This window comes from Cherax quadricarinatus, chromosome 85 (assembly GCF_038502225.1).
Source record: "Cherax quadricarinatus isolate ZL_2023a chromosome 85, ASM3850222v1, whole genome shotgun sequence".
Taxonomy (NCBI): domain Eukaryota; kingdom Metazoa; phylum Arthropoda; class Malacostraca; order Decapoda; family Parastacidae; genus Cherax; species Cherax quadricarinatus.
The window spans coordinates 18,040,876-18,053,556 of NC_091376.1; the positions used below are offsets into that span (position 1 = coordinate 18,040,876).

The 12,681-nt window shown below is 43.3% G+C and overlaps 2 protein-coding genes across 4 annotated transcripts in view; both read left to right on the plus strand.

Moving 5' to 3' along the window:
* The window catches only part of LOC128703110 (UDP-glycosyltransferase UGT5), a 442,390-nt gene that overhangs the window by 21,714 nt on the left and 407,995 nt on the right, over positions 1–12,681 (plus strand). The gene's annotated exons all lie outside the window — the stretch shown is intronic.
* Positions 1–12,681, plus strand: part of LOC128703245 (UDP-glycosyltransferase UGT5) — a 58,417-nt gene that overhangs the window by 16,533 nt on the left and 29,203 nt on the right. Inside the window, exon 3 of the mRNA XM_070103463.1 lies at positions 6–260. Within this exon, the coding sequence (XP_069959564.1) occupies positions 6–260 (255 nt within the window). The remainder of the gene's footprint in view (positions 1–5; positions 261–12,681) is intronic.

The window sequence follows — 12,681 nt, forward strand, 5'->3', positions numbered from 1 at the left end:
TTCAGATAGTGATGTTGACCAACCAACCGAAGTCGTCCAAACATCCTAACATTGAAGATATCCCTCACGACCTCTCACAATTCAGGGAGGAAGATATTAACTTTTTTGAGAGCAGGAAGAACCCCAGTGGGGTCTTCCAACTCTTTGAGATTGTTCTACCAACTCTTGTTACGGAGTTGTACAAAGTCCCCGTGGTGAAAGATCTTTATGAAAGAAGGAAGGAATTTGATGTTATTGTGATTGATCAATTGTTCAACGAGGTAAGTACTTGTATCTTAATGTTATTTAAAGAAACTGATTATTGCTCGTTTAAATTTAATGATCGGTATTTAAAGAGTGTGCATGTGTGAACACATGATTGACATGAGCCTGCTGAGTGCATGTGTTAAATAACGATATGTATCGTGTGTTACACCCTTTTGTCCATTTTAAGTAGACAATTTCTACTTGGTATTATCGTAATGCCATTCGTCTCTCGACCTCCGAGGAGAGAGGACGCTCGCCTAGTCTGCTACGCCTGCCCTCTGGTGGTGACTTTTTGCATCTGGACGCCAAGATTGTGGTTTGAGCAGGACAGAGGATCAACACTGTTTGCATTGAGCTGGTACGTGACACGCTCAGTGGCGCTACAATGAACACCTTGCTACCTGCCATCATCAGAGACGTCTGTGGTGTCCCCAATGACGAAGTATATGGTGTGAATTTGAATGGGATGTCCAGAGTATTCGTGAAAATAAATCGTGCCGGCTTCTACGATAGGATCGTTGATGAGTACCAAGAGCGGAGGATGACTGTGAACTCTGTGTTAGACGGTGCCTTGCACGACATATCTAAGTATTATAAGTGGCGACTGCGTATGGCATACAAGAGGCATTCAACAGTTATGGAAAGGTCCATTCTGCTACTATGGGAGTATAGAAGGATGGGCCATATGAGGGGCTACCGGAGGGCTTCTATACCCTCAAAATGACTCTGGCTCGGCCTATACCGTACTACATCACGTTGGTGGGTTAAAGGACGCAAGTCTTCATGTACTATGCTGTCCAGAGAAGGACTTGCCGCTTGTGTAGCTCTTACGATCATATGGCGGCACAGTGTCCTAGGAGACAGGCTCCCAGGGAGCCTGGGATGTCGGCTGTGGAGCAGCATCCTTGTGAGTTGGTGTCGGAGTTGGGAGATGAGGAAGCAAGGACGATCGGTCGTTGGAGTGAGGAGTTTGAGCGAGAGGAACGGACGGCCGAAACGTGTGTCACACTCCTGAAGGGGTCGGGGGAGTCGACGGGGATGTTGGTGACTCCACCAAAATGGAATGAAGTGCCTCAGGAGGACTTACTGGAAGAGGTGTTGAAAATTTTTTGGGATGGATCAGGGACCTGTGCCTTAACTGTTGGTGAGGCCGATGTGAGGGAGGAACAGCCGCCTGTGGTAAGGACCTCGTCTGGGACTCGCTTGGAACAAGTGGGGGAGGTGAAAGTCCATCAGGAGAATTCGCCAGACGTGAACATGTGTGTGGGTGGCTGCTCTAGGAAGACGACGGCTGGCACGGCTGAGGTCGAGGAGGTTCTCATGCCGGGGCAGAGGCCGGGGAAAAAAGCTTGAGCAACAGAGGAGGAGCTGTTGGACCGGAAGGATCCAGTGGAGACAGAGTTACACAGTGAATGGGGAAAGGGTGGGGAGGGAGTCCAGGGAAAGTCTGGTGAGGCGTCGGGTCGACGTACTGGTAAAGGTGTGGTAGGCAAGCCACAGCGGCATAGAGGGAAGCCACTTTTCATATAACTTTCAGGTGTGTTACCCTTAATAAACCCTTTATGGGGCAGACTGCAAAATTTGTGGGTCTGAGCATGTGCTTTTCTGTGCGTGTCATCCTACTCGTGCCGCGCATCTAGATTCCCATTCTTTATTTCTGACTAATCACAAGCCTTCCCTCAGTCACTTCAGCTAAGTGGCGACATCCTGTTGTAGTTTCCCATTGGATGAGAGACCAAGATGTGGCTTGGTGTCGCCAAGATTAAAATTTTTTCATCTAGTGAGACTCAAATACCCTTGGATTTTATCCTCTACAATGTTGGTAAGTACTGATTGTTATGTCTAGTGCATAAATGAATAGTTTAGGCTTATTTATATATATGTACATATATATATATATATATATATATATATATATATATATATATATATATATATATATATATATATATATATATATATATATATATATATATATATATACATATATATATATATATATATATATATATATATATATATATATATATATATATATATATATATATATATATATATATATATATATATATATATATATATATATATATATACATATATATATATATATATATATATATATATATATATATATATATATATATATATATATATATATATATATATATATATATATATATATATATATATATATATATATATATATATATATATGTACATATATATAAATAAGCCTAAACTATTCATTTATGCACTAGACATAACAATCAGTACTTACCAACATTGTAGAGGATAAAATCCAAGGGTATTTGAGTCTCACTAGATGAAAAAATTTTAATCTTGGCGACACCAAGCCACATCTTGGTCTCTCATCCAATGGGAAACTACAACAGGATGTCGCCACTTAGCTGAAGTGACTGAGGGAAGGCTTGTGATTAGTCAGAAATAAAGAATGGGAATCTAGATGCGCGGCACGAGTAGGATGACACGCACAGAAAAGCACATGCTCAGACCCACAAATTTTGCAGTCTGCCCCATAAAGGGTTTATTAAGGGTAACACACCTGAAAGTTATATGAAAAGTGGCTTCCCTCTATGCCGCTGTGGCTTGCCTACCACACCTTTACCAGTACGTCGACCCGACGCCTCACCAGACTTTCCCTGGACTCCCTCCCCACCCTTTCCCCATTCACTGTGTAACTCTGTCTCCACTGGATCCTTCCGGTCCAACAGCTCCTCCTCTGTTGCTCAAGCTTTTTTCCCCGGCCTCTGCCCCGGCATGAGAACCTCCTCGACCTCAGCCGTGCCAGCCGTCGTCTTCCTAGAGCAGCCACCCACACACATGTTCACGTCTGGCGAATTCTCCTGATGGACTTTCACCTCCCCCACTTGTTCCAAGCGAGTCCCAGACGAGGTCCTTACCACAGACGAGGTCCTTACCATATATATATATATATATATATATATATATATATATATATATATATATATATATATATATATATATATATATATATATATATATATGCAATAAGATCACAGTAAACAGGTGATTTCAGAATATGCAAAACAACCACTCTGAAAGAATAGAGAAATTCCAAGCGCTTTCGTGACTACTCACATTATCAAGGAACTATGAAAGTAAAGCATCCAAGGAAGCTATATAAGGGGTCTGGCCAGCACCTCACTATCAGATTCCACAATGGTTAAACACCTGACGCGCGCTGACCCAACTTGGATAGGTCCTTTGCACAACTCACCCCACAAACTATTCTACCCAAGAAAATTTAAAAATTATTTGTCCAGTGTATTATTAAATTCTTCCCAAATTCTATTAATTATAAATGGATCTAATTTATATAAACCAAAGGAAATATTCATATTATTGTCAAAACTGCTTTTTATGAAACAAGATTCAATTATATTCCTGTCGACCATGGACTTGCTTGATACTACTTTCTCAACTTTTTGAAAATCAATTGGATGGTTAAAATCTCTTACATGAATAAATAGAACATTGGAATCTTGTCCAGTTCTAATGCTATATTTATGTTGTTTTAATCTTAGTTCGAGATTTTTACCAGTTTGACCGTAATAAACTTTATCACAAATTTTACAAGGAATCTTATAGACACATCCATCAGCATTTTGGGGGCAATTCTTTATCAAAAGTTTTTTTTTACTGTATCAAGATTCTTGAATACAACTTTAATATTAAAAGTCTTAAGAAGAGAAGGCATATCAACCAAGTTGATATATATATATATATATATATATATATATATATATATATATATATATATATATATATATATATATATATATATATATATATATATATATATATATATATATACATATATATGTATATATATATATATATATATATATATATATATATATATATATATATATATATATATATATATATATATATATATATATATATATATGTAAAGGCAGTATAAAACAATATGAGTGTACCATGCAAATGAAAAAGTGCAACAAAAGAGGCCTTAATAAATGTTGGTCTGCCCTTTTAGGGCCAGTTTTCAATTTCAGTAAATAAATATTTATAAAAAATATTTCTATTGCTTATATGAATTTTATAGTTGTCTGGACATGTACAGAACGTTTCTATTGTCCTTCCAGATCAATGAGAAATTGTTTTATGGTGAGCCCTCCAACACCAAGTCAAATATGTCTGCGTTTTGGAGGAAAGTGACTCACAACTGGAGGTAGATGACCCAGAATTGCTTGAAAGCAGTGATGAATACTTGCCACCTGATGCAGAGGTGTCAAGTGATGATGAGGAGGAAGAAATGCCTGCCAAAAAGCAAAAAGTAGTCAAGAAAAAAAAGGTATTAAGATCGAGATGCTAATGTAGATATTCATGATGAGCTTGCTGTTGACAGTAACCCCAGGTGGACCTGTGGTGACATCCATAATGACCCTTTGCCTTCCATTCTAGCAATTAGTAATATAGAATGACTGTTCTTTCTCAGGGAATTCAGGAATGTGGGACTTGAAAATTTTATCCCTTTTGCAATGTGTCAATGTAGCAATTTGGTTTCTTTTTATATTTTTCTAATACCTAAAAAAGGTTTGGATACAAGTTTCATTGATGTTTTTGATATTGTCTGTTTGAATAATAAATTAAAAAAAATAGTTATTTGCTTTTTTATTAAACATTGCAAGTTTGGAGCATCCAAATTTATACTCCCTTAAATGGGCAGACCATAATAAATTAGGGCTTTGCAGATTAGCAATTGCTGGAAAACTAACCATCAGAATTCCATTTATATGGGCTCATTGACCTTATATTGAGTTACTCTATCTACTAAAGGGAGTTCAGTTCGAATTTCTAATTTTATGGCCATTTGCCCCATGAGGGGGAGGGACGAATTATTGTATCAACTGTGGGGATTGCCTGCCATCACAATTATAGGTGGGGATTGGAATTGTGTGATACGTGGCTGGGATGTGGAACCGAGGGGGACAGTTCATGTTTTAAGTGTCCTGAGGGATGCGTTGAGGGACGTGGGAGTCGTAGATGTTGCGTGGGGGGGAGGTTTTATGGTGGAGCACACGTTCGTTCGTCAGGGGTATGCGGTGAGATTAGACAGAATTTATGTCATGCAGGGGTTGGAGGTGGGGAGGGTGCAGACATTCGACGTAGGTTTCTCGGGTCATAGGGAGGTGATAGTAGATCTGTCATGGGAGAGTGCTCTGCATATTTACCCTAGTTACTGGAAGTTGAACATGCGGCTGCTTAGGGGGGAGGGTGGGGGTATGGGATTTGAGGAGTGGTGGTTAAGGTTTTGGGAGGCAAGAGATCGTGCAATGGAGCTTATAGACTGGTGGGAGTTGAGGGCGAAGCCGGGGATTGCGGATTTTTGTAGGGTTAAGGGACATGTGGAAGCAAGATGGAGATATGAATTGCAGAATTATTTGGAGAGACAGTTGCAGGCTTGTTACGGGAGAGTGGGTAGGGGGGAGGATATCGTACTTCTTCGAGGTAGGAATGCGGACATTCATAACGAACGTTTTGATGCAGTACGTTATTGATCGGCGTTGGAGGATGTGTTGTTGGGGGATATACTGACTGGGTATGTCTTGCGCAAGTTTAGGGAATGTAGGAAAGTGACCATATTATTGAAGTTATTGGCTAGCATGGGGGTGGAGGGATACCTGAAAGGTGCGGTCCTGGTCTCCACAGAGAGTATGAGTGTTTATGCTGATGAGTGGTTCAGGGACAATGGAGAAGGTGTGCAAGACGAGGCACCTGGCAGGAGCTTTTTAGTAAGGTGATTCATGATGTTATAGGAGAACAGGATAGGGTGGGGTTGGAGGGTGACATTAGTGAAGCTGAGGTGGCAGATGCAGTCTTTGGAATGAGCACAGGTAAGTCGTCAGGGATTGATGTTCTGCCTATTGATTTTTACAAGGCTCATTGGGGGTGCATGAGGCATTGCATTGTTGGGGTTTTGAATAATATGCTAGATGGTGGAAGGATGAGCGAGTCACACTGTATGGATATAGTAGTATTAGTACCGAAGAAGGAGGGAGCGCAGATGCTGAGTGCTTTCCAGGCAATTTCCTTGATGTGCGTGGATTATAAGGTGTTTGCAAAGATTCTAGGTAATAGGTTGAAGGGGGTTCTGGGGACGGTTTTACACTGGGGTCAGTTTGGAATTCCAGGGAGGAGTATGCGGGAAGGCCATGGACGCATCAGGGATTTCTTAGAGGATTGTGGAGGGGGGGTTCTTGGGTTGGATTGGGAGAACGCGTATGACTGTGGGGACAGGGTGTTTTTCGTGAGAGCTTGAGAGGTTTGGGTTTTGGTGCCAAGATGGTAGGGTGGGTGGGTGCCTTGTATGCGGTAGCAAAGATGCGGGTGTAGGTGAATGGTAGGTTGGGTTGTAAGATTAGTATGAAGAGGGGTTTGTGGCAGGGAAGCCCACTTTCCCAACGTTTGTTTGCATGTGTACAGAATCCGTTTTATGAGCTTGTAGACCGAGAGTTGAGTGGTGAGGGGGCTGAGGGGAATGGGGGGGGGTTTGGGTTACGTTGATGATATGACGATCTTAGTGGAAAGGAGGTTTTTTCAAGGGTAAGTGGAGTCATTGAGAGGTTTGGGGCTGTAACGGGGATGAGGGTTAACAAAAGCAAGTCGATGTTGTTAGAGGTGGGCACTTGGGTGGGCGGGAGATTGGGTTGGGGGTTTGAATGGAATATTGTGCAGAGGATCAAGATTTGTGGGTTATGGTATACGGCGGACATGCAGGGTAGTAGAAAGGTTAATTCAGAGATGGTTAGGGACAGGGCAGTGGGCAGGCTATGTGGTCTAAGGGCCAGAGATGTTACATTGCACCAAAGGGCAGTGGTTGTGAATTCGCTGGTAAACAGTAACATTTGGGGGGTGGCGGCAGTATACCCCTTGAAGAACTGTGATGTAATAGAAATCCAGAGGAGGGTGTTAAGGTATCTTTGGGGTTATGGGGGGGGCGTGGTTGGGACGAGGCGTGGTAATGACTGGGGTGCGTCAGGGGGGGAAATGGGCTTGTTGGCATTGGGGCCCATGGTGAGGGTGATTTATGTTAAGATGCAATATCTCAGAGGGGGGTTCAGGGGTCATCGTGTGGGGGAGGTGATGAGGGATGTTCGTTGTTGGTGGAGTGGGCAGGACCTGGAGGTGTGTGAGGACATGTTGAGGTACATGTTGAGTTTGTGATGTACATCGTCTGAGAATAGGGAGGCTAGTGGGAGTGGAGCATCATCTGGACACGCTGCAAGGGGTGGCTGTCTTCCCCACATATGAATGGAAGGTAATATGGGAGGAATTTCGAAAGCTAAGAATTCCTGCCAAGGTGGTGAGAGAAGTAGTGTGCAGATTCATCATGGGAACATTGGCATCTAAAGAGGTGTTGAGGCAGATGAGATATGTGAGAGATGTGTCTTGTGTGCATTGTGGGAATGTGGAAACGGCCTTTCATGTGGAGTATTTTTGTCCTTTTTTGGAAAATGTATGATTGTGATTGTGGGGTGTTTTTGGGATATTGAGGAGGAGGGTGGAGGTTCTCAGGTCTTTACTTTTAGACGTGGGAGGGGTGTCATGTGAGGTAGCAAGGGCATGAAGGTATATTATGGTGGATTTTTTTGTATGTTTCTTGGGGTATGAGGGAGGTGGGGGGTAATGTCAGAATCAAGGCATTAGCGGTGAGTTTTTATACGTTGGTGGGTAGGAATAGAAGCTTATATGGGGGTCAGTGGGTTACTTCTTTTCCGGAGAGTTATAGGGGTCTGACGGTGGCACGACTGCTATGGTTGGTGCCGGTTCGGATGGCAAGGGGTTGATATCCTGTGGTGAGCGACGGAGTGCTTGGGGAATGGATGTAGTAGGGTAGTGTGGCGATGGTGGCTTATAAAGTGATGTGGCAATGTGAGATAACATTTGTTTTGGTGTTTCTTGTGTGAGGTTTTGGAATACCTCAGGGATTGCTTGAAATCTGTCTCGAGAGTGTGCATCATGTTCCAGGATGAGGCCGAAGCCAGATGTCCTCGAGGCTAGTATACTGGTGTAGGAGATGGAGGCTTGTATTCCTCCATAGTTTTAAGATGGTTCTAGTTTTCTCCTGCTTTAGTTGTACCTTGCCTGGTAATCGATATATGTATGACGGGCATTTATTCATAGTGTGGGAAGTGTGTGGCCTCTAGTGTTTCGTGGCTGTTCACTTTTGGTACAAGCATGCACTTGATTATAGTGTGGTGGTTTTTAGTTGGTTTTGGGGTATTGCCTTGAGGCGGATTATTTAGAAGGCCAAATGGAAGACACTTTTGTAATAATGTTTACGAAATCTTCTTTGTGTTATACAAGAACCTGGGAATTTGTTCTGTCGCTCCAGACATTAATATATTGTATTGGTTCTGATCCTACAATAATGTTAATAAGCACTCCTACTGTGGTGTGGGTGAGACACCTGCATGCGCTGGGGTCATGTACTCTCTGTATTATATTTACTTTTTCAATGTTAGGATGTTCTATGTGATAGGAGACTGCAATGCATGTTGCCTCAAGTGCTCCCCCCTGATGGGACGGTTATCGTGGTATTAATGTATATATACCTACCGATTACGGGGATATGTTAATTGTTCATACTGTGCATCCTGTATGTTTGGGAGGAGAAGGGGGGTCCAATTAGAGGGGGGGGGTTCTTGTCTCTATCCGTTGATATAACTTTTATGTATTGGTTAGGTTAGCAGTATTCAACATTGTTCACAATGTTTATAGCTATGTTTTCGGCTTATTTACTGTACTAAATAAAAATATTTATATTGTATAATGTAGGTTTTTTGAGGTAATATGGTAATTAGGATTGATGTATTATTTTCTGTAAAAGGGGATGTTTTATTTGAGTTTCTTGGCACATATCATAGACATTTTTTATAATTTATCATCACTTGTATTGTAGCAATGTTTTAAATAAGATATAAAAAAATATGACTCATAACACGTATAAATTTTTTTTTGTATTTTTTTTTATATTTTATTGAGAGCATATCTTGTACAGACATAATACATATATATATATATAGCATAACACTGTTGAGAACAATAAGTATATACATAAATTATCACACGCACACACGTTGTTGGACACAGGAGAAGAAACCCGTCACAGACAAAACAAAAAAGAAAGACCATTAAGCACATTATACATCACTCAAGCCAACTATCAGTATATATAAGAAAAACACTTGAAATTATCACACCATACTCATGTAGGTGTAAGTACAAAATACATCACACATATATATAATTGCGATGTGGTGCGATGTGGAGATTGTCTTTGTATATAAAATGTTAATATACAATACAATTGAGTGTGCAATGCATTAGTTTATATGAGATTGTTTTTGTTTATAAAGTTTCATACACGATATGAATAAGAGTGTCATCATACTTTGTATTATATAGATATTTTGTGTTTAAGGTATGTTCAGATGTGGGTTGTCATCTGTTTAGTTATATGTGTGTTGTTTTCTTATATAATGCTTCACGTTTCTTGCATATTGACCATTCTGCTCTCGGGCTGAGTGGTTGTTTTGCGCACACACTGCTGGTTGTGAGGCCTTCCTGCGCAGTTTGATTTTCTCAAGATGGCGCAGACTACAAGAAGGCGTGTCAACACTGTGTGCTTTGATTTAGTGTGGGGTGTAGTTACACCTCAGTCCGCGCAAGTGATTCTACCTATGATTATCTGCGACACATACGACATTGCTGATCAAGATCTGTATGGTGTATCACTCAATGGGGCTTACCAGATGTTCGTCAAGCTGCGATCGACGGCAGTGTATGAACGCCTGGTGGAGAAGTATCAAGATGGTTGTGTAGACGTTAACTCGGCAATACGAATTTGTCTCATAGAAGTGTCGAGACACTACACCTGGGTGATGGTACGTAATGTGTCTTTCGAAGCTGACGAGGCAGATCTAAGGAACGTTTAAGAACGCTACGGCACTGTGCACCTGGCAACAGCAGGTACTTGGGCAGATGGGGCATATGCCGGCTTGCCGGAGGGTACGTTCAACCTGAAGATGATGCTGAGGCATTCAATCCCATTGTCATCCTAGAAGGCTTCCGGACACAAGTGATGGTGTATTATGCATGGCAGCACAAGACTTGCAGGCTATGTGGTGCTTATGACCATATGGCAGCCCAGTGTGGGAGACAGCAGCGACGACAGGATGCAGACAGAGGGACGGACCGAGGGCCTGACCCGATGGCGGGGCCTGTCAGCGGGATACCTGTAAATGGCCATAGTTCTTCCTGGAGCGAGGAGGTGGAGAGAGAGTTCCCGATGGTGAGGTCGAGCCCGTCAATACCTGTAGGCTCTATGGTCTCCGCTTTGGTGGAAGGGGAGACCAAGCTGAGTGGCGAGGAACGAGCAGAGGATATGGCTTTAGAGCAGCTGACGGACAAGTTTTTGGAGATAATGAGAGCTGGGGATGATGTACAGTCCGTGGAAGGGCCAGAGGAGCGTGATGACGAGAGGAGAGGCAGTCAGCTTCCTGCGGGTGCCGCTTTAACGGGAGTGGTGACCGTGGTCGAGGTGGCGGCGGAGGTACATTGTGAGGCATCTCCCGAGCAGGACATGGAGTGTTCGGCATAAAAGGGCGGCAACACAATCTGATTCCGATGATGTCCTGACCCTGGCGCAGAGGCCGGGAAAGAAACCGTGGGCTGATGTGGTGAGTGGAGGCGCCACAGGTGTGTCCGGTCAGGTGTTCGACTGGGGGGAAATCGCGCTCACAGCGGAGAGCGAGGTGGGAAAAGTAGGAAGGCTGGTAATTCGCCTATGAAGGGAGTTCCAGGGCAGTGTGTAAAACCCTTCACGAAGGTTTCAGGTGTATGACTGTAAATGTAAATGAGATGTGTGCGGATGTGAAGCGTTTGTTGCTCTAGGGGTTTTTGAGGCATTATGCCATAGATATTGTGTTTGTGCAGGAGCATAATTTTAAGGTTGGTCAGGATTTGAATGTGGCTGGATATCGTGTGTTTGTGGCATATTCGGAATGTTTGAAGGGTGGGGTTGGGATCCTGATTCGGAAGACGAGCCCATTTGCTGTAATTAGATGTGAGGGAGGGGAGGAGGGTAGGGTACTCCGGGTAGACGGATGGTGGAGGGGTGAGCGACTGGCAGTAGTTTGTGTGTATGTGCCGGCAGAGCGTGATGTACGGGTGAAGAATGAGTTTGTGCATGATATTTTGATTTATTATTTGATATCTCTTCCCTCGGTAACAATCGTAGGCGGTGATTGGAATTGTGTAGTACGTAGAAAGGATGTGGAGCCACGGGGGGCAGGGTGTTTTTTGGTTAGCCTAAGGGATCTTTTGCTGGGCGTGGGGTTAAGGGATATTGTTGGAGGTGGGGACCTGATGGTTGAGCATACGTTTCATAGACGGGAATACGCGGCCAGGCTAGATAGGTTATATGTAACGAGGACTGTGCAGGTGATGAGCGTGCATATGGTAGATGCTGTATACACGGATCATAGAGCTGTTTATGCGGACTTGACTTGGGCCAGCTTGCCTAAGAGGTATCCAGGGTATTGGAAGTTAAATGTGAGACTTCTTGGGGTGGAGGAGGCGGGGCTAGATTTTGGGACAATGTGGGAGAATTTGTGGGGAGAGGGTAGGGATGTGGGTGACTTACTGGGGTGGTGGGATGGGGTACATAAGGAGAGGATCCGGCAGTTTTATGTGCGATGGGGAAAGTACCAGGGTTGGATGACGTGCAGGCTGCAACAGTATTTCAAGGGTAGGTTGCAGGGTTGTTATGAGAGGTGCGTGCAGGCAGGGCAGTATCCCATGGAGGAAATCGAGTTGTTAAAAGGGAGGATCCGAGATTTGCAGAATGACAGATTTGATGCAGTGAGAGTGCAGGGTGGATTTGAAGAGGCGGTGTGGGGTGATCGCCCATCGGCCTGTGTGTTACGGGGACAGATGCAGTACCGTATGGCTATGGAGATTGATAGGCTGGTAGTACATGAGGATTTAGGTGGATATAGGGTGGGACAGGAGTTAAGAACAACGGAGGCGATGAGTGATTACGTGGATAGGTGGTTTGGAAGAAATTTACTGAGTGCAGGGGTGGATGTGAGGGCATTCGGGGGGTTGGGGGAGAATGTATCTTGTGTGCTAAGTGGCAGTGATCGCATGGCGTTAGGGGGGGATATTGAAGAAGGGGAGGTGTGGAGGGCTTTAGAGGGGATACCACGAGGTAAGGCACCAGGTTTGGATGGCTTGCCCTGCGAGTTTTATGTGAGCCATTGGAGTGTGTTGAAGTTCTTCTTAGTGGAGCTGATGAATACGATGAAAAGGGAGGGGAGGATGGGCGGGTTGCAAGGGACTGCAGTTGTGGTTTTAGTGCCA